This window comes from Schistocerca nitens, chromosome 4 (genome assembly GCF_023898315.1).
Source record: "Schistocerca nitens isolate TAMUIC-IGC-003100 chromosome 4, iqSchNite1.1, whole genome shotgun sequence".
In the NCBI taxonomy this organism is placed as follows: domain Eukaryota; kingdom Metazoa; phylum Arthropoda; class Insecta; order Orthoptera; family Acrididae; genus Schistocerca; species Schistocerca nitens.
Window position 1 is genome coordinate 879,712,859 of NC_064617.1, and position 22,038 is coordinate 879,734,896.

At 42.8% G+C, this 22,038-nt stretch overlaps 1 protein-coding gene across 1 annotated transcript in view; it reads left to right on the forward strand.

The window, feature by feature from the left end:
• Positions 1-21,823, forward strand: part of LOC126253393 (aspartate aminotransferase, cytoplasmic-like) — a 99,892-nt gene extending 78,069 nt beyond the window's left edge. Inside the window, exons 7-8 of the mRNA XM_049954693.1 lie at positions 12,792-12,934; positions 21,583-21,823. Of these exons, the coding sequence (XP_049810650.1) occupies positions 12,792-12,934; positions 21,583-21,725 (286 nt within the window). The 3' untranslated portion in view covers positions 21,726-21,823. The remainder of the gene's footprint in view (positions 1-12,791; positions 12,935-21,582) is intronic.
• The last annotated feature ends 215 nt before the right edge of the window (positions 21,824-22,038 follow it).

Sequence of the window (22,038 nt, forward strand, 5' to 3'; positions counted from 1 at the left end):
TCACCACCTACTCCAGTCCAGTCCTTTCCGTTACTTACCCCCTCCCCCACCGCACCTTCTCTCCTACCCTCCGTCTAAACTGCAACACTTCACTGTCCGCCACTCCCACCATACTCTCCCTCCCCCTCCCCGTCCCAGCCTCCTCCTTACCCCCACCCAGTCGCCACTCCAATTATGCACTGGTGCTGCTGTTCACAGTGTAGTTTCAGCTCTCTGAGACTGCAGGTTTGTGTGCAAGTTGCATTTGCGCGAGTGTATGTGTGCGTGTGTGTATGTGTATGTGTGTCTACTGCTGACAAAGGCCTTAATGTCCGAAAGCTATGATTGTGTGAATCTTTTTATTGTGCCTATCGTGGCTCGGCATCTCCGCTATATGGTGAGTAGTAACTTTCCTTCTCTTATTGTTACATTCCATTCTGGATATTGCATTGTTTGACACTATCAAATACAGTATGATAATTTTCAACACTCCATAAAAGTTACAGAATTCAATTAGTTTTCTTTGACAGTTTATTCCACATAGTTTCTTTAATGTGTATTGCTTTATCTTCATCAGGTGCAACAACTCAGTTTGGTTTGGTTCACTTTGTCACTCCATCAATTCATCGTCCTCATCCTTGACTACTTCACTACTTTCCATCTATATCTACATCTTTACTCTGCAAACCACTGTGAGGTGCATGGCAAGGGGTATGTCCCATTGTACCAGTTATTAGGGTTTCTTCCTGCCCTATTAACGAATGGAGCATGGTAAGAATGGTTATTTGAATGCCTCTGTGTGTGCAGTAATTATTCTAATCTTATTCTCACAACCCCTATGTGAGCAATACATCGGGGTTTGAGGTATGTTTCTACAGTAATCATTTCAAGCTGGTTTTTGAAACTTTGTTAACAGACTTTCTTGCCATAGTTTATCTTCAAGAGTCTTCCAATTCACTTCCTTCAGTATTTCTGTGTCACTCTCCCACAGATCAAACAAACCTGTGACCATCCCTGCTACCCTTCTCTGTATATGTTCAGTATCCCCTGTTATGCTATCTGTTACGGGTCCCACACACTTGAGCAATATTGCAGAATCAATTGCACGAGTGATTTGTAAGCAATATCCTTTGCAGACCAATTGCGCTTCGCTACCATTCTATCAATAAACCAGAGTCTACCACCTGCTTTGTCCATAACTGTGCCTGTTTAATCATTATATTTTATATCCCTCCAAAGTGTTACACCCAAGTATTTGTATGAGTTGGCCGATTCCCACAGTGACTCATCAACATTATAATCACAGGACACTGTTTTTTAGTTTTGTGAAGTGCACAATTTTACATTTCTGAACATTTAAAGCAAGTTGCCCATCCCTGCACCACTTTGTAATCTTATCAAGATCTGATTGAATATTTATCCCCTTCTTTCAAGTAGTACTGCATCATCCACAAAAAGCCTGATGTTACTATTAATAATGTCTGCAAGGTCATTAATATACAACATGAACAGCAAGGGTCTCAACAAATTTCCCTGGAGTACATCAAAAATTATTTCTGCATCTGATGATGACTCTCCAGCCACGATAACATGCTGTGTCTTCTCTACCAAAAAGTCCTCAAACCAATCACAAATTTTACTTGATACTCCATATGATCAAACTTTTGCCATTAAGCAAATATGTGGTACTGAGTCAAATGCTTTTCAGAAATCAAGAAATGTTACATCTACCTGATTGCTTTGATCCAAAGCTTTCAGTAGGTCATGTGAGAAAAGTGCAAGTTGGGTTTCACATAACTGGTGTTTTTGAGGAGGTCATTCTGTTCAAGATATCTCATTACATTCGAGCTCAGAATATGTTCTAAGATTCTATAACAAATTGATGTCAAGGACATTGGACGGTGGTTTTGTGGATTGCTTCTACTACCCTTTTTGTAGACAGATGTGACCTGCTTTTTTTCCGAAGAACTGGGCATGGTCTTTAGTTCAAGAGTTCTATGGTACATTATAGTTAGAAGAGGGGCTCTTCTTGAACCAACTGGTGAAAATGTCACATGTCATCCAGGCATTTGCTTTTACTTTTACTTATACAAACAGGTTTCAGCTAATGATTGCTCAACTTTGTATAAAGAGTTCTGGTTGGATGCAATCGATAATAAAGCACCATTTCATTATAATTACACACTTGACAATCATTCATTTCAGGAAATTGTGAAGCAGATTCACTATCGTAAGACCTTCCTTCAATGGTCTTTGACAAATGCCTTGGCAACATTTCCATCTTGAAAACCATCTGTCAGAAGGTATAAAATCTTTTTTACCATGTAAATCATAGTGAAATTTTTCAGCTTGGGATTCAATAATTGGCCCACGAAGTGGCACACCTTCACTTCCATTTATTAAAAACCTCCTATAAAGGCGTCAACTTCACTGTCTTTTCCTAGTTTAGTCCTTGTTCTGTCCATTCCCACATCACTCTCAGAGTTTTCAAAACTTCTTAGTTTATTCTGTTATTTTACCCATCTCCTGATTGTATCTTCAGGTACACCACACTAGCTTTAGTTTCATCGTTCTTCACATGGTCAATAATTTTTAGTTTCTCACTCTCAGGATATGCTTCTCATTTCTGTGACATCATAACAATCATGCAGAAATGTAGACAATGAATGAATAATTGATCAAACAATGGAAAATCCCAGTAGGAATGTCAACAATGTAGGTGTTATAGTAAGAAAAAATGTGATAGGGAACATTGTACTATATAGAGTCAATGTCAGATACAATGAAGTATAGGTTGCACGTAGCACTGAACACATTGACTGGACAACAGAATACAGTTTACAGAATAGGCTGAGCACTCTGCTAGTGTCTGTCAACGAGATGCCATGACCCTGAGGTATGGATACTTCCAGCACTGAAATGCTTCTCCTGCCTGTGTTGGGTGTTGTTGTTGTTGTGTATTTCTTGATATTGTTGTTGCCTTGAGGTTGGACTTTGGTAGTGTCGTCAGACTAACCAAGATTGCTGTTTCAGTCAATGTGTCTTGGCTGGTGCCATGGGTGTGAGCAAGACAGGAACTCCCTCGCAAAGCAAGTGTTGCTGTGAGTTGTCTAACTTAGGACACCACTGGCAGCGGGGACGGTCGACTCAGTGCCAGTGTAGATCGGGCCATCATATGCTGTGCCCCCAGCGCAGGTTGTGATGAAGGGCATGAATGTGTGTGTTTTTAGAATCAGCACAGCGTTCGCAGAACTGCCACGCTGTTTCACAGTAGTGTTTGCAGAGAGGAAGAACATGCACCAGTTGATGGAGAAGGTCCATATGATACCCTTGGGGGAGATGGAGTACAGCTCACAATGCATGGTCTTGCACCCACAGTAATTGTATGCAGGTGTCAGCGGCATTGCCCCATATGACTGCAGAATATTCAAGCAGTGGATGTAGCAGAGATTTGGCTAAGAACTTGTTTGCGATCGCTTAAGTAATACTGTTTCTTTGGCAGTTTATCAGAGCTTGTAAGGGGCTGACTTGGGTGTAAGTGGGACTGTAAAGCATGTGGACACACGATCTCTGAAATAGTGTGTGTCCTGAGTGAAGGCAGGGGCATGAGGGGACATACTGCATGTGCAGAACAGAGATTTTTTGTCAAGAAACACTGCACAGTTCACCTGCACTCTTATGTGTTGAAGCGAGTAAGTTTTGTGTCATTGTCATTTATTTTCATATTACATTGAGTTTATTATTTCTGCTGTTTTATGTTAAGATTGTGGAACTGTACTGTGGCTGTGTGTGAAAACTGCTATCAGAAGACTAAAGGTAATGTGTTGCCATCATACGTTCTCCAAAAATCCTGAAGTGTGTTTAGCTCTGCAGAAGTGATTGTATTAACATTAAGAATGCTACTATCTGTAGCATACATTTTAAAGATGATGATTATTTACATGATCTCCAAGCTGAATTATTGAAACTTCAGCCAAAGAAGACCTTAAAGCTCACTGCAGTTTGTACATTGCATCTTACTGAAGCCAGTTCTGCTGCTTCTGCTGCTGCTTCATCCTCTGTCTGACAAAGAAGTGACAAAAGAAAAAAAATTGTGAAACACGTCAATGTGCACTTAACATGCTAGCTTCTTTGCCACCAAAGAAAACGAAAGTAGATCAAAGCACAGGATCAGAAAAAGGACATATTGAGGATGAAATGAAGGGACTTGAAAAAGAATCATCACTACTGAGGAAGAAAAACCAGTGTTTAATAGCTGAAAACAATACGTTGAAGACAAAAAACAAATTACTGTCTCATGCATTATGCAGACAGAGGAAGCAGTGCCAAAGCCTTCAGCGTGGACAAAGTGCTGAAGTGATAAGTAAGGTACAGCAGATTTTGCAAAAAGCATTTACACACACACACACACAAAACTAAATGTCTCATGAACACCAAGAAGAGGATACGTTGGAGTCAGGAAGATAGCAAAGGCTTTCTTCTGCACTCTCTGTTGAGAAAAAATTACATTTATTACAGGAACGTAATAGATATACCATTACTGGGATTTTATATGTTAAAAAGATGGATTTCTAACGCTCTTTGCTGTCTTCCTGGCATTTTGATGGATGTGTTGCACTTAATGAGTAAGCAAGCAACAAGCTTACATGAAGCAGAAAGGCTGTGCGTATTGAGTTTTGATTAAATGAATGTGGACAGTTGCATATGATTACAGCCAAGAAATTGACACCATATGCGGGCCACATAGCCAGGTGCAGGTTGTTACAGCATGTGGTTTATGTGGAACCTGGAAGCAGCCTGTGTGTTATAATTTTGATATGATGATGAATCAGGTTTTGCTGGTCAGTATCATCAAAGAGACGTAGAAAGTGGGATTTGTTGTAGCTGGTGTTGTATCTGATTTGGGTTGTAAAATTGGGAACTGTGGAAGGACTTCCACATTGACTACACAAACACATGCTTCATCAAACCTAATGACGAAATGAAACCTGTCTGGGTATTTGCTGATGGATCACATATGTTGAAACTTTTGAGAAATCACTTTTTGGATGATGGTTTTTCATTAAGCAATGGAAAAACAATAATAAAAGGTGTAATCTAACAGCTGTTGCGGAAAGATAATGACGAGTTAAAACTGTGTCCTAAACTTAGTGCTCATCATCTGACAGTTTCCAGAAGGTGAGGGAATATGGTATAGTTGTAGGTAAACAACTAGAATTCTCTCAGATACAGATTTACTCAAACTTAGCTTCTACACAGATACAAGGCCGGAGGCTAACTGCCATTAGCGTCCAACATCCTGCCCCAAAGCCCTCTGCTCAAAGATCGCCCACTTGCACACAGAACAAATATCAATATTTATGGCGCTCTACGCCACATAGAGCCCCCCCCTCCCCCCCCCCCCCACCCCCCGCACAGTATGGAAGTACATCCCTGTGAATGGGGGGGGGGGTGAGAAATTAGGAAGGTAACGCACAGTTCTTCTGCGTCAGGCGGAAGCGGTCGACTGGTAGAAGACCGGGGGGTGAAACCCGGTACGTCGACGGTGAAGTCAGCAAGCGATGCCGGCGGCTGAAGACGACGTTCCGTTCTGGAGTGGAGGTGTAGCACTTCGTCAGCCGGCAGACGGAGAATCACCTTGCCAGAAGGCCTAACAAAGGCACGCAAATTGCCACACGCAGCACTTCTGCTCAATTTAAAGCGGCGCACCACACGAGATTCTGCACTTCCTCCCTCAGCATTGTCACACGCAAGTACCACACACACCGTATCGCCATCTACGACAACAGATAATTTATGTATATCATCAGGGTGCACATGTGTTGTGAATTCTTGGATGGCACCTGTACGAGCAGTGGTAGGGAGGCAGGGCGGTGTGGGAAAGCCATGGGAGGGGGAAGCATCTGCTAGGAGGGGGGTGGCAGGTACACTGGACTGCGCAGGAGACAACCTCCGGCGATCAGCTGACAGACGAGGGAGCGTGACCAAAGGCAACGAGGAGCCAGCGTGGATTGAACGGCGTGACAGAGAGCTGTCACACGAAGATGGTAACACAATGGTAGAATCCGAGTGGTTGGCAGTTCGACTGCGAGGGCTGTGAGGAGTGAAGCCCCGAAAAGATTGTCCACTCGAATTAGATGAACGCGGAGAAGGAGCAGTGCTCGGCAGAGAAGCACGCTGTGGAGAATCAATACCCAAATGCATGGTGTGGGAAGATGGATGGCCGCTCGAAGCAGGAGTGGGAGAAATAGGGGCAGAATCAGGGAGGTTCACCTGAGGCTCAATGAAAGCTGGTTTCACTCGGTTGAGTGAGACCATGGTTACAAAGTCTTTTATGAGGAGATCCATGTTATTCTCAGAGCGTTTGACGACCTTGTAAGGAGCTGTGTAGGGCGACTGAAGCAGGGCTTTGACTGAGTCATCTCTGAGAAACACGTACTCACAAGAGTCTAGCGTGCGTGGTACGTACGCGTGCGGAGGTGTATGAGCAGCCGGAGGTGGCAGCTGAATTTTGCTGCAGTGCAAGCGCACCCGCTCGAGAAGTGAAGGGAGTTCAGAGGGCCGTGGAAGTGGGGTCGGAGTGACTAATTCTCCAGGCAAAACAAGAGGTTGGCCATACACAAACTCGGCTATGGAACCCTTGAGGTCTTCCTTGAAAGTCGCACGAAGGCCAAGAAGCACGAAGGGCAGTGCCTCTGTCCATAGTAAGTCATGGCAACGCAGGGCAGACTTTAAGGTGCGATGCCATCGCTCGACAAGCCCATTGCTTTGGGGGTGGTATGCAGAAGTATGAATTTTGACAATACCACACATTTTACATAAGTCAGAGAAAACTGAAGACTCGAATTGTCGCCCCTGGTCAGTGGTGAGGTAAACAGGTGAGCCAAATCTAGAGATCCACGAATCTAAGAATGCTCGACTTACTGTCTCGGAGGTAATGTTCGGAATAGGCACAGCCTCAGCCCACCGAATCATCCTGTTAATAGCTGTAAACAAGTAACGGAAACCCTCGGAGGGGGGCAAAGGGCCTACAAGGTCGACATGAACATGGTGAAACCGGCCTGGCGGTTGGGCAAAACAGCCAAGGGGTGGAGAAGTGTGCCTGGAAACTTTGTTCTGTTGACACACCATGCATGCCTTTGCCCAAGACTGACAATCACAGCGCATGTCTCTCCAGACAAACCGTTCAGTTACCAGACGGGTGGAAGCTTTGACACCGGGGTGTGGTAATGTATGTAGTTTGTCAAAGACCTGGCGTTGAAGGGGCTTAGGAATGAATGGCCGCAACGTACCAGTCGATTCATCACACCACACTAAGTCAGATATGCCAGGGAAAGTAGAGCGTACCGGTTGGAGAGAGGAGCTGTGGTCTGAAATTAACTGCATTGTATCGGGGTCTGCCGATTGGAACCGAGGTAGGTCCGTTAAGTCAATTAGGGTTGTAACAGCACCAACACGCGAGAGAAAATCAGCGACCACATTGTCCACTCCTCGGATGTAGCGAATGTCATTTGTAAATTGCAAGATGTAATCGATGTGACGAAAGTGTCGTGGGGGCGGATCAGCCGCAGGATTTTTTATGGCAGGAACCAACGGCTTGTGGTCAGTGAGCACATTGAAATCTCGTCCCTCAACATCAGTTCTGAAGTGTCTTATGGCCTCGTAAACTGCAAGTAATTCTCTGTCGAATGCTGAGTATTTCTTCTGCGCGTTGTTTAGCTTTTTTGAGAAAAACTGCAGGGGGGTCGTAACATCGTTGTATGTCTGACTCAGTACTGCGCCGATAGCATTGTCACTAGCGTCAGTAGTGATAAACATTGTGGCATCCGCCCTTGGGTGAGCAATAGTGACAGCGGAGGCCAACAGCTGTTTGAGTTCATTAAATGCCTTGTCCATGTCTGGTGTCCATGGTACCTGGCGGGTGCCAGAAGTTTGTGGGCTAGCGAGAGCATCTGTGAGAGGAGCCTGCACCGCAGAAGCGGCTGGCAAATGTTTCCGGTAATAATTAACTGTTCTGATGAACCTACGTAATTCCCTATAGGTCTGGGGGCGTAGCATCTCGAGAACAGGCTTGATCTTGTCCTGTGGTGGTGTCAGACCGTCCGATGACACAACATAACTTAGGAATGTGACGGATGAATGGTGCAATTGAGTCTTTTTATTGTTCAGTTCAATACCAGTGGCTGCTAAAATATCTGTCACGACTTGAACATGCTCCTCACTCTGGTCTAAAGTAGAAGCAAAAACCAATATGTCGTCCATATATATGAAACAAAAGTCTAGATGGGATAAAGTTTGATTGATGAAACGCTGCAACGTTTGGGGGGCATTTTTCAACCCAAACGGCATAAATTTGTATTGGAACAGCCCGAAGGGAGTGGTTATGGCAGTCTTTTCAATGTCCTCCGGAGCCATAGGAATCTGATGAAATGCGTGCTTACAGTCCAAAACAGAGAAGTACTTTGCACCTGCGAGCACATGATTGAAGTCTGCGATGGTTGGGACCGGATATTTATCAATGATGGTGCGGGCATTTAAACGCCTATAGTCTCCGACCATACGCCAAGTACCGTCTTTCTTTTGGTCAAACAGGATAGGACTAGCCCAGCAACCGGAAGAAGGTTCAATTATTCCCTTTTGTAACAGATCGTCCAATTGTTCTTTTGCAATTTTCATAAATTCCGGCTTGAGGCGGCGTGGACGTTGCGATATGGGCGGCCCATCGGTTAGACGTAACCGATGAACTGTGCCGTTAGTGACTACTGCAATACGTGACACGGCACGATAGTCAGATGTCCGTGAAGCAGAGCAGGCAGTGGTGGACGGGCCAAGCTGTGGCGCTGAGGGCACGGAAGTACAGGTGTGCCACCCGCTCGTAGGCTGCGTAAAGGCCGCACACGTGTTAACATGGGCGAGGTTGGTACACTGGTTCTTGGTAGCGGGCCGTGCCACTACGAGCGCTGTAGGCACAAGTGGGCGTGGCCGGACAGCAGATGGCCGTAGTTCATTGCCACGAGCTTGGCAAGTTAATTGTCCATTCGGAACGCAAGGAGCATGAGCACTCGGGCATACCCTACCATTACAAAAGGGGCTGCTGACACAGTTTACAGAGTTCACAACATTGTCGTTAACATGTGCGGGCACGGGAACACCAGATTGGCATGGACTGACCTTGTCTGTAGTCGACGAGTGCCGCGAGGTGTTGTTGTGTGGAGGCCAACTCGTGGTGTATGTCGCAGAGATGCAGCAGCATTTCCATACGTTCCATCCGCAACTTAGAAGACTTGGCGCACTCCACTAGCCACTTGTTTGTCCAAGATTGCAGCTCCAGGGATAGGTTTACACACTTCGTAGCACAGCACACATGTTTGGTGTTAGCCGAACTGTCACTCAGCGAAGCAAAAGGAATATGTTTGTTAAGGGAGGGGTAAAACACAGTATTTTGCACAAAATCTAGTGACAACTGATAGTGCTTGAGGAAATCAATTCCGAGAATAGGTTCTTCAATTGTTGACACTAGAAACGTCCACTCCAGCTTGCACTCGGGCGAAAGTTTCACTGTATACAAAGTGGAACCCGAACACTGTAGGGTAGACAAGTTCACTGCACGAAGTACTGTTTTGTGTGGTTGCACTTTATTGGTTGCTAGGCGAGCCGGCAGCAAAGAGACGTCTGCGCCAGTGTCTACCAGAAAACATACACCTGATCGTAAATCGCGAACATAGACTCGACCACACTTACTGTTATTGTCCGAAACGGAGTGCAATGTGGGATGGTGCCCGTTGTTTACATCGCAGGAGGTGGCACCGTAGCCTACCTGCGGTTGGAGTTTGGGTAAGAACACAGTGACTGGCATTTGCGAGCTTGCTCCCCGAATCTCGCGTGGAAGAAACAGTAAGGTTGGGCGGGCCTGTGCTCCTGTGGGTAGTTGCTAGGTGACGGAGTATGTGCCCCAGAGTCTTCCACAGAGGCTGTTGCACTGTCGTTGCGAGGAGTTGAAGGTGCAAGCAGGGCGGCTAGTTTAAAAAACTTGTTATCAGCAGCACCAGACAAGGGCTGGCGTCAGAAAGTGTCTTAGTGCGGTCACGTCCAGAATGCAGTGCACGGAGCTCACGTTGCCTGGCGGAGTATGCTCTGTCGGCGGCGCGTAAACGTTCATTTACTGGCCTATCTTCATACGCAGAGATTGCAGTCTGGACAGGCAAAGGCAGCTTTTCAGTCCAGATTTCTGCGAGCGTGTCATCAGGCATAACTTGCTCATCGACGAGAAGATGGATGCACCGCCACAGCTGGGACGGAGACCTGTCGCCGAGATGCTCTTCGTAGATGAGCTGTCGCACATTTTCTCTCCTGGTTTTAGAGACGCGCTCCAGTATCGTTTGTTTCGCCACAGCATACTTCCCTGCTAGGGGGGGTGCTTTGACCAGATCATAAATTAAATCGACGCGGTCGTGAAGATGGTTCATGAGGCACGTGTAATTTCGGCAGATTCGGCACTGCAGTCACTGCGGAGGTGCGCCTATTACTTCGGACAGAAGTAGAGCATGCAGAAGATTGCAAGTCCGGATTATTGGCGTCCTATAATGCGGGAATCGCGAAATTCACTTGACGCCGGGGGGGCGGCTGAGAAGCGACGGACGCTCGAACGGTGTGAGGATAGTAGTCAAAATGTGCATTCTCATTGACATGGTAGCTCGGAGAGAAGCTACAAGTGCTTAAGTACGCCGGTGAATGTCCGTTATGCACACAGTATTCACTCGACCGTGAGTGGTGGGGCTGGTTGTAGATGTCGGAGTAATTACTGTCCAGCACAGAATTGTTGACCTGATTAGAAGCAACACAAGGATCCCACACACGTCCACTAGGATGCACACTCAGTGTGATATTTGCTGTTTGGCGAGCATTGAACACCTGATGACTAGCCGGCGCGGAAGGATACACACGTGGCGGGAACTGATTTGAGTTTGAATTTACTACTGGATTTTCCAAAGTAGCAAAACCTCGCTCGACGCCACGAACTGTATTGAATTGTGTGTTCGACACAGGAGTAGAAATGTTCCAACCAACACACTGTGGAGAACACGTGGGACGGTCCAGGCTAACAAAGCCAGAGTCCACGACCGTTGGCGGTTGGAAGAAACTGGCGGCGCTTGATGAATTCCACTGCATGTTCTGACTGAAGGATTCCGAAGATTCTTGCGGCATGTCCACTACAACGGCAGGAGTGCTGGAGAGATGTTGCTGGAATCCGGGTGGCGGTGAATGCTGTAAGGCCATTGTCTGGAGCTGAACAAAGGCCCTCGCGATCGAGGAGAAACCCGACACGGTAGGCGCGTAAATAACCATCAGGCGGTAACTCGGACGCGTATTACACAAAAACGGGGTCACCAATGAGGGAATATGGTATAGTTGTAGGTAAACAACTAGAATTCTCTCAGATACAGATTTACTCAAACTTAGCTTCTACACAGATACAAGTCCGGAGGCGTCCAACATCCTGCCCCAAAGCCCTCTCCTCAAAGATTCGCCACTTGCGCACAGAACAAATATCGATATTTATGGCACTCTACGCCACAAAGGCTCATTTCAATTATTGCCAGGCACTGTCTCATAGTCACTTCATTGTGTGTTTCGACACAGGGTTATTTGGTAAGCGTGATAGCGTTATGGAGATGTTTAGCAAACTCAAGTGGCAGACTCTGCAAGAGAGGCGCTCTGCATCTCGGTGTAGCTTGCTGACCAGGTTTCGAGAAGGTGCGTTTCTGGATGAGGTATCAAATATATTGCTTCCCCCTACTTATACCTCCCGAGGAGATCACGAATGTAAAATTAGAGAGATTCGAGCACGCATGGAGGCTTTCCGGTAGTCGTTCTTCCCGCAAACCATACACGACTGGAACAGGAAAGGGAGGTAATGACTGGCACGTAAAGTGCCCTTCGCCACACGCCATTGGGTGGCTTGTGGAGTATAAATGTAGATGTAGATGTAGATGTTGAATGCATCACAACTGTGTGATGTATATTCAAACCACCTGTCCAGCAACAATCCTGATATGTTGATAAGATGAACAAAAGGTTGAGTTTAATTATGACCATCTCTTTTGGTTATTGTTTACAGAGGTTGGATGTTTCAGCAGTAAATTATATAGCAGAAGGGCTACATGGAGACTGTAATAAAGTTTTTTCAATTTTATACAGTATACTGAGAGTGCAAAAACCATTCATACATATTTTACTCTGGGGGACATACTTCATACAGAATTATATCTGAATCCATGGTGTATAGCACTGCAGTATTTCTTCCAGAAAATACATCTTAGAAGTTAAATTTAAATACAATGTTAATATATTTCTCTTTTTCAGCAAAACTGTGTTTTATTTCTAGTTTATGTCTTCCGCAATCAATTAGTTTCCTGCTCAAGGAGTATATCTTTTCTGTTATTTTTAGTGTCTTATTTTATAATCTAATCCCATGAGAATCATCTGACTTGACTTGACTCCATTAGCCTGATTTTAGTTTGATTAATATTCATCTTAGAACATCTTCCCAGGAGATAATCCATTCTGTTCAACCTATCTTTCAAGTCCTCTGCACTCTCTGAGCATATTACACTGTTAGTGGCAAAACTTTGAGACCTTATATTTTTCTCCCTGAACTTTATACCTTCTCTATATGTTTTCTGTTTCCCTTACTACTTGCTCCATGTACAGATCGAATAACGTAACTACTGCCTCAACTTTTATGCCTCTGTTTGTCTACAATTACAATATGATTCATTCTGATCACATTTAATTTTATTTCTACATTTCAGGAAAGACTGTGTGAAGATCATGACGAAACGGATACAGGAAATGAGGTCAGAGCTGAAGTTGTCCCTAGAAAAGCTACAAACACCAGGTAACTGGAACCATATAACAGAACAGAAAGGAATGTTCTCATACACTGGCCTCACAGGTACGTCATCCAATTTATATGCGTTGTTTCTGCTCCTCTGTGCATTGTAGTTAATAGAAACATTTATTTAACTAAAAGAATAGCACAAAAATGTGGATTACTGTAACCCTTGGCTGAGTCATGTACCAAGGATGTGACCAATATGCACGCTGTGTCAGAGGACAAAAGCCCACAATGAGCACTTCTAAAATGTCCTCCTGTGATGATGCATTATGGGGGACACTATGACGAAGTCTGTGATCAATGGTAGTGACGACGAGCTGAGGAAGCAGGCCTTTCAAAGCAGATGAGATCCTGCAAAGGCATGAGACAGCACTGTCGGATGGGTAGCAGCAACAGCAGGTGTTGTGGTCCGAAACATTAGCTTGAGGGCAGCTGGCGGTTGGCACAGAGCTGAGCTGGCCACAGAGGAGCTAGGCGGTGACCTAAGTACCTGACAATGGAGGAATTCTGGCTTGTGTCACATGGACACCAATAGGTAGATGCCTGTGGCTGCAGTGGTGTTTATCATGACCTGCATGCCACATATTGGTGCTGCCCAGCCCTGCAGACTCTTCATGGATATTAGACAGTAGTACTGATTTATTTAATTAACCAGTTTTCAGTTTTCAAGGTGACTATTATTATTGTTTGACCATGGCCTCATTAGGTGTAAACTCATTACCTAACTAAATTAATGCTGTATAACATCCACAACTTTGTGTGTATCTTCTATAAATATGAGGTTGGTCTGCCAAGCAGCAAAGGAATAATCAGTTAACATGTATCAGAATCTTTTCTTAATTTCTATTTAGAACATGGGTGGGTTGCAGTATGGGTCTTAACTTCTTTAATTTTAGTGTCATGTGATTATGGCACTAAAAGTAGAGAAGTGAGATTTATGATTTTTTGCTATTTGATTGACATCCGACACAGTGAGACTGTGACAATATGGTAATACAGGTTAATTCTTACAAAAAACTAAAAAAATAGCACTCAGCCACTATTAATATGCTATTTATTAAAAATAAATAGTTCTGTTACTGGTTTCAAAGTGAATGGTTCATTGACAGACTGGCGTTCATGTTTATAATTTCATTTAACTCATGCTGAACAAGGGATGCTGGCTGTTTCTGACTGTAGCAAAAGTTTCGTGGAGGGGTGATGCTATCAACAAGCCTCCATCATTTTTGTTAAATCCTGCCAACTCGACAAATTCAGGGTGTCTAGGAAACCTACTTTCTTGGATCACTAGACGACATTCAAACAAATTGTATCAATGATTTTTATTACAAAACGGAATTTACAGATACTTAACTTGGATTACAGAAATGTGTCACAAGCAAAGGGCGACATGCAAAATGTTCTTCAATATAAGAATTTCCACATCCGTGTTACACAGATGTGAATAGAGTAGTCGCTGCTATACAAGTCCCTAATCTTGAAGCTGCTCTTCAACTAGGCCGCGACCAGTCACGTGCAGCGGTTATGTCTTCACCTAGGGGCGACTGCTGTTGCATTGTCATCCTGTAGAGGGGTTGGCGAGTGTGCTATTGGCTGACATCTTTCCACAGCCATCTCTTCTCTCTCATTCCCGACTGGTGTGCTGACACTTGGTTTTATGCCATAACAGTTTTATGGCACTGTTGACTGAATAAGTTCATATTTTGCACAATAACAAGCAAGATTCCACACTTTTCTGAATTTTATACAGATATACAGTATATATTTCCAGACCCACTGCTCAGATAGTACACTATGGACTTTATAAACTGTATCAACAGTACGGAGAACAGAAATCATTTTAAAAGTCTAGGCATCTGAACCCTTACATCTCTGTACATACACTGCTGCTTAACAAAAAAAGTGAAGTACCCAGAGGGCAAGGAGGAACTGAAATGAAATGAAAGTTCAAAGGTTAAGAGGGTATGCGATGTTATTGCAGTTATTACAAAATCGGGAAAAACTGACAGAAAACTTGGCTGTACGAACTCACGTATCAGTACGACACTGCTGCCCCTCTGGCCTGAATATGTGCACTGAATTGCTGGAGAAGAATGTCATAAAGTCGTCGTACCCTCTTCTGAGGCAAACTCCCCACAAAAGTTGCAACTAGTCCTCAAGATCCCAGACACCAGAACTGGGGCAGAGCTGAGGCCCGAGCTGGCCCCACACATCCTATCGTAGACACATCTTTGTATCTTGCTGGCCACACGCATACCTCAACATCAGGTAGACAATTTCCGAAGATGCATGCCACGTGTAGGTGGCATTGCGTTGTTGAAAAATGGCACCACGATGCTGTCACACATGAAGTAACACATTAGGATGCGGGATGTCTGCGGCAAAATGTTGTGCTGTCAGAGTTCCGTCAATCACTACCAGTTGTGTGTGACCCGAAGCCATACCTGATGGCTCCCCAGATCATTACACCAGGAGTAACACCACTGTGGCCCTCAAAATCCTGGAAGAATGGGAGCACTCTCCAGGTTGCTGCCACACTCCCTGAGGGTGGTCACCTGGTGTAGTGCAGAATGGTGATTCATCGCCAAACACAAATCATCAGCAGTCCACGATGCTCAGGAATGGCACCACTCCAAACACAGCCATTTTGCTGTGGTGTTAACAGCAACCCACACACTAAATGATAATCCCTAGTCCAGCCGCTGCTAATCTTCGACAAATGGTGTGGACTGACAGAATATTGCAGGGAGTCCATGACTTGTTCTTGGATGGCAGGCACAACAGATGTGAAGGGATACAATGTGTGTGGCCTACTACATGGCGATCATCACTCCTGGTGGTAAGATGTGGTTGATTGTAACCCTGACAAGAAGTAGGTCTCCCCTCACATTCCCCAACTGTCCAACATTGGCCACCGTCACATTAGAATTCCACACAGATCTAGTTATTGCACGACTTGACCAGCTGGCCAAATGGAGATCCACAATGAGGCCTCTTTCAAACTGTGCCAGCCTCTGATCATGCTGTCTCATACAAGTATGTGGCATTTTGTGTCCTTCACAGAGATCACGCAACATCTGATGCTGTTCATGCCCCTTATATACCCTACGAGGCCTGGTAACAACACTAAACATGAATATTAATGCTCAAGGGTAGCCAATCTACCAGTCATGGAAAATTGCAACTCTCATCACTTGCATACGTGCTGATGATGTGTGTGTGTACAAAGTTAGACTGACATCCAACCACATTTTCTGAATGTTTCACTTTTTTTAAGGTAGTGCAAATAATAATATACAGTACAAAAGATAATTCAAAGCAGGTAAAATAGAAATATATACACCCACAACATATCTCACCAACTGACCATCCTTGGAAAAGGACTTTGGTATTCAGGTATCAAGTTAAAAGAAGTCTGCCCAAAACAAAATATATTTCAATGTTAATAATTACATATTAAATTATATTTTTAAATTTTTCTTTGAAATAATTAGTGTTAGAAAGTCCGATCAAAAAAGTTTGTCTTTAGGAAATATGTGATAGTTAATGTTTTTTGTTCAGGATGTTTCCTTTATTACAAGTAAACATGCTTCATACAAGTGTAAGCCTACAGGATCATAATAAAAAACTGTTAATTCAGTCTTTAGCTAGTAGAGGAATCAGTGTTTAATAAGTTTAATGTGTCAAAAATAAGAGGTTTTCAAACTCAATTACACACAATATTTCAATGAAGCTTAATTCCACATGTCCTGTCTAGTTTCAACATAGCTGTAATACACACAGTGTTGTTTGGTAGCTAAACAGAAAGTGATTAACACTAGTTTATGTTACTCGATTTCTATTGATTCAGCTACTCCTGTGGGCCACTGTGCCAGGAATTTTCTTGGAGTGCAGAAATAGCACCAAATGGACAATGAACAATGAACAAATTATTATGACAGTAATGGAAATTTGGATAGTTAGCAATACACATGCCATCACCTTGACTGAATACGATAATTCTGATCGCTCATTATTTCCTGATCAGAAAAACTTTCATGCATTTCAAAAGCATGCCTCTCAACAAATGAGAAAGCAATAAAAATTACATTAAAGGATGATGACAAGAATTTGATAATATAGCACATGGCAGTTGGATTAGAGCAGTCATTCAGATGAGAAAGGTTAAAATGGATAACAGAAAATTGCTAAAATGATCATCTCAGTTACACCACTCAACCATGCAAATGCATACAATTGACTTATGCAACTATATACAGGTACATAAAACTGTTGTAATCTGTTCTTAAAGACTAAAGGAAATAAAACTGAAAGGAATCATCGGAATAAATGACGCACTTTGTAACAGTATATTGCCACAATGGTCATCTTGATGATTGATTTTCACAATGGCCTAACTGTGAAAATATAATCCTTTTTCCCACCAGCTGAAATCATCCCCACGGCCATGCTTATGGTCATGGGCTTTTGACACACGTCATTTGAGACTGATATGTTATCAATGGTAAGGACACACTGCATTGTTAAGCAATTGTGAATGCATTTTCTGACAAAACACAAAAGAAATGTTTTAGGCTCTTGGATAGGAACAAACTAGATTTTCTTCAAGAGCCAAGTAATCAAGAAAGCTGATATAGTATTTGTGTTTAGTCAAAAAGAAAGACAGCCAAAACAACCTACATAAAGGTGAACAGAGAACATTTATTTCAAATCCAACAGAGTACAACTGTGCTTCAGTTGAAAGACACCACCAACTGCAATCTAAAGAAATGTATGGTAATGAAAGATGCCAAACACCCAACTTTGTTTAGTGATACAACTTGAAGAATATTGTGAAAGCAGAGTATGCTACAAAAGAGAATGCGGGTAAATTGACAGAAGTAGCTTAATTACATGCACTTATAATAAGTGCTACATGCAAAGCCTACAATAGTTTCTACTGTTATATCCCGGTGAAAGATTTACCAGAACATCCTAGGAAATTCTGTAATACTGTTCCAGCATTTGGAATCCTTACCAAGAAAGTATACTAGCAGAAGCTGAACACATTCACAGATATGCAGCTAGAGGTGGAGCAGATTAGTACAGTGCATACACTAAAGTTAAAGAGATGCTTGGGGAACTTTGGATGAAAGATGGACATTGCACTCTCAAAACTAGACAGTAAATTTAGAGGGCTAATATTTGAGGAAAACTATGTGACACTACCATTGCAATCACCACATATCTCACGTAGGTATCTTTAGAGTATGGTGAGAGAGATTAGGTCACATAAGATGTGTACAGGCAGTCAGTTTTTCTCTCACTCAATTTGAAAAAAGAATAGTACAAAAAATTGCTAGTGATGGTAAGGACCACCATTTACCATGCACTGTACAGTGGCTTGCAGAGTGAATAGCTAAATGTAGACAAGGGGAACTATTCCAATGAGTCATATCTCGTTTACGGACACATGAGGACCAACATCAGCTTTAAGTAGTCTTCTTTTTTGTGCTCATTACTTATGTTAAGACACAGAAAGTTTGCAGCACATTGCTAGAAATATAAAAGCTTTTGGATGAACCCCTTCCTCAGAAGTAGAACTCTCACACATTCACGCAATGCTACTGTCTTTGGCTGTTGGAGACGACTGTGATTGCTTTGGATGTGAACAACTAGTTTCATGATGCATATTATCGTAATAATCTTCCTATAACTTTCTCTCTGTTTAGCTGTTTAACTTATTCACATTCATTTGGAAATGCTAGCCAATAAATGTGACGCACTCAAAGACTTTACCAGTCATTCCCACTTGGGGACCATTATGAGTTAATAAAGAAATAACAAAAAAAGTAGCAAAAATATTTTATGTACAAGTGCTAATTTTAAGCAAGATTATTTAACAGCAGAAGGGAACATGTTCACGCAGGAACTGATACCCCACATACCGACCTGACTTGTAGCAATAAGTACTCTAGCATACTGCCTCCCTACCATGATGACAACTACATATACTATTTGAGAAAGAAACACCTTGCATTAAATACACTGTGCAACAGAATTAAAGGATCATGTTTACGGAACCTTGTAATTGTCAACAAAAGAGAGGCCCAGTATGGCAAAACCCTCAGTGGCACCCATCCACTTTTACTGACAATTTTAAAAATAAATGTGTACAGAAACAGCACATAAAGTAGTCTGAGGCGCATGCAGGCAGGTAACTTGATTTGCAGCGGTGCCAATGAGTTGCTTACATCCAGGCACCACATATTACTTTACAGGTTGTTTCAGTACAACAGGATCGTATGTTTCTCAATTCTCAGCAAATGTGGGCAAGTGCCATTGAGGGTTTTTGCCGAACTGGGAGGTTGGTCATTTTATTCATGTGCGTGTCAATGTTGCATCCCCCCCCCCCTTGCATAAAACACCACAGGGGGACACAGATCATGTTCAGATTTTGTAGAATGGTTTTGAACAGTTGTTCCAACTTGTACACAAGAGTAAAAATGTGATTGAACCGTTCTCCAAAGGGGTCATATCAGGTTTAATGGGGATGCAGCCTCACAATATCCTAAGAGAAAGGTGGAAACATACGATGATTCAGCAATGTCAAAGTTTGTCAAGAATGTATTCCTGTTGTTCATTGCACTGCTGTCATTTTCAATCATGAAATGTGTGGGAATCAACACCTCAGGGACAGGGATAGTTCCATTGATGCCATTTATAGCACTCCCTGAGGTCTTTTCATGCTGATTCTGAGCGGTGTTTGGAATGTTTTTCTCAACTCGTAAGTAAACCACATGATTTCAACACTGTGTGTCGTGGTTCTAACATCTCACAACACAGGCATCAAAAGAAGGGGTGAAATGTGGGTAAGAGGGGGTGTCACACGACATGTCAACAATGGCATTGGGTACAATTGTGGTGAATTTTAGTGCCAATGTGACATAATTAACCCACTTTACACGTCACATGAATTTCTGAGCTGTGGCTCTTTTTTCACATATGTCAACACCTTGCTATTTTAAGCATCACTGAGCCCAAGGGTGACTGCAGGGTGCCATGTATTTGTACCATTAGAGAGGAAAGTTGTATGCACTTTCAAGCCTAATTTAAAACTTAGGTGTTGCAGAGGGTGGGAATTACAGTGTTAAAAGAAGTGAGCCTTTAATTCCGTTGCACAATGTAATTTCTTAGGTATCATAAAAAACAGTGTTGAGAGGGAAGATGAAAAATATTTGTGTTAACAGAAGTGTTATGAGGCATGTCTTTTATGTCCAACACATAACTGTTGTCAGCAATCTGGGTACATCTGTTGAGTATACGTATCTATTGGTTACCTACAGACAATATAATAGAATGAGTGTTTATGTATGTTCATGCTTATTTACAATGCTTCAGTTAACTTAAAATCTCAGTGTGTGAAATATGTGCAGTGATTCACTTTCTATGTGGAAAATAATATAAAACATGCAAAATTCATTGGCAAATTAGTGAAGTCTGTGGTGAGAACACTGAGGGGTGGAATGGTAAAAAAGTGGTTACAGCATTAAAGAATCCCCATCCTAATGTTCACTTAAACTGCCGACTACGTGGACACAACCAGTCAAGCAATGAGTACTTTGAAGTTGTTTGAGTGCTGCAGTAAGTAATAAAGGTAATGAATTTTTTAGACAAACTGTCACTGAAGATGAAAAATGGACGTCTTCTACTAAAACAGAGTGAAAATTACAATCAATGCTTTGGAAGCATTTAACATCACCTAAGAAACTGAAGTCCACGCACGCAACTTCAGCCCAATCAATCACATGCACTGTGCCTGAGATAGGCAAGGAGCATTGCTTGTGGATTTTTCACTCCAGGATAACACACTTAAATCTGATACTTTTGTAACATATTAACTCAGCTCTGTCAAGCAACTGCAAACAAAAAGCTTGGCAAGGTCAGTAGAGGGGTGTCTTTGCTTCATGACAATATTCACCTGCATAACTATCAGCAAATGCAAGATCTCACTGTACCATATGCCAAGTAGCAAAGCTCAATTTTATTGTAATTGCACATTTCATATTATGTTAGAGAGGAAATTATCAATGGATAATGTAACTACCTCCCAACGAATGTGATGTAACTCAGTGGAAAACGAATTTCAAAATATCTTCATTTCTCTCCTGAAGTATTCCTCTATCTGACTCATTAGTGTACATTAAACAGCCATTAGAATGTCAGATTGTATACTTTATAATAACTCAATGAATTGCTGAGAACATAGCCGCGTGTCACCTCCTGCTCTCTCTCCCCCTTCTCAGTTCACTCCACCACATCACTATGTGGTGTGCAACTCTCATTGCCTGCTGTGAGAATGAGCTCATAAGTGTCACATTCCAATACCCTGTGGCTGTCAGCCACAGTTTCCCTACCCTACCCTCCCTCCCTCCCATGCCAACATTTTTCCCCCATCCACTCCATCTGACATGACTGCTCATCCCTGTCAAGCTGCAGTGCAGACACAATATAGTCAGCCAGGACACTGTACCTATACAGGCATGTGTGCACTCTATATCCCTGAAGAAGGGTTCACCTAGAAGCTAGTAGTATTCTCAGTCTCAGTTATGTGCCTATCGGTGACTCAGTGTCCTATCTGGTGAGTTATTTCCTTTCATCCTTAAATTATGTATAGTACATATTTTGCTTGTACACATAAAAAAACTACTGTTGTTTTGTTGCAGCCCAGCAAGTTGAGTATTTGAGGGATACATGGCACATTTATCTCTACAGCAGTGGAAGAGCAAATATGTGTGGTTTAAACACCAAAAACGTAAATTATGTGGCAAAAGCATTCAACGATGCTATCAGAAATGTGGCTCATTAACAGCTCTCAAGGGCTATAAATTACATGAATGGTTTTAATACCATACTTCACCATGAAGATGTGGAAATAACAAAATAAAGTGAAATTTGAATAAAATTTCAATCATAAATACAAACTGTAATTTTATGTGATACACACCTGTAGCACACACTCTAGTTCCCCACTCCTTTCCCTGTTGATTTTGCCTCCTGGTAGACAAGGTACAAAACCTTTCCCACTGATTTACACAATACTTCTTATTCTAGCCTTTCTATGGGCATCTCATACATCAGCATTTGCAGAACCACACTGGCATATAATATACTGAACAGTA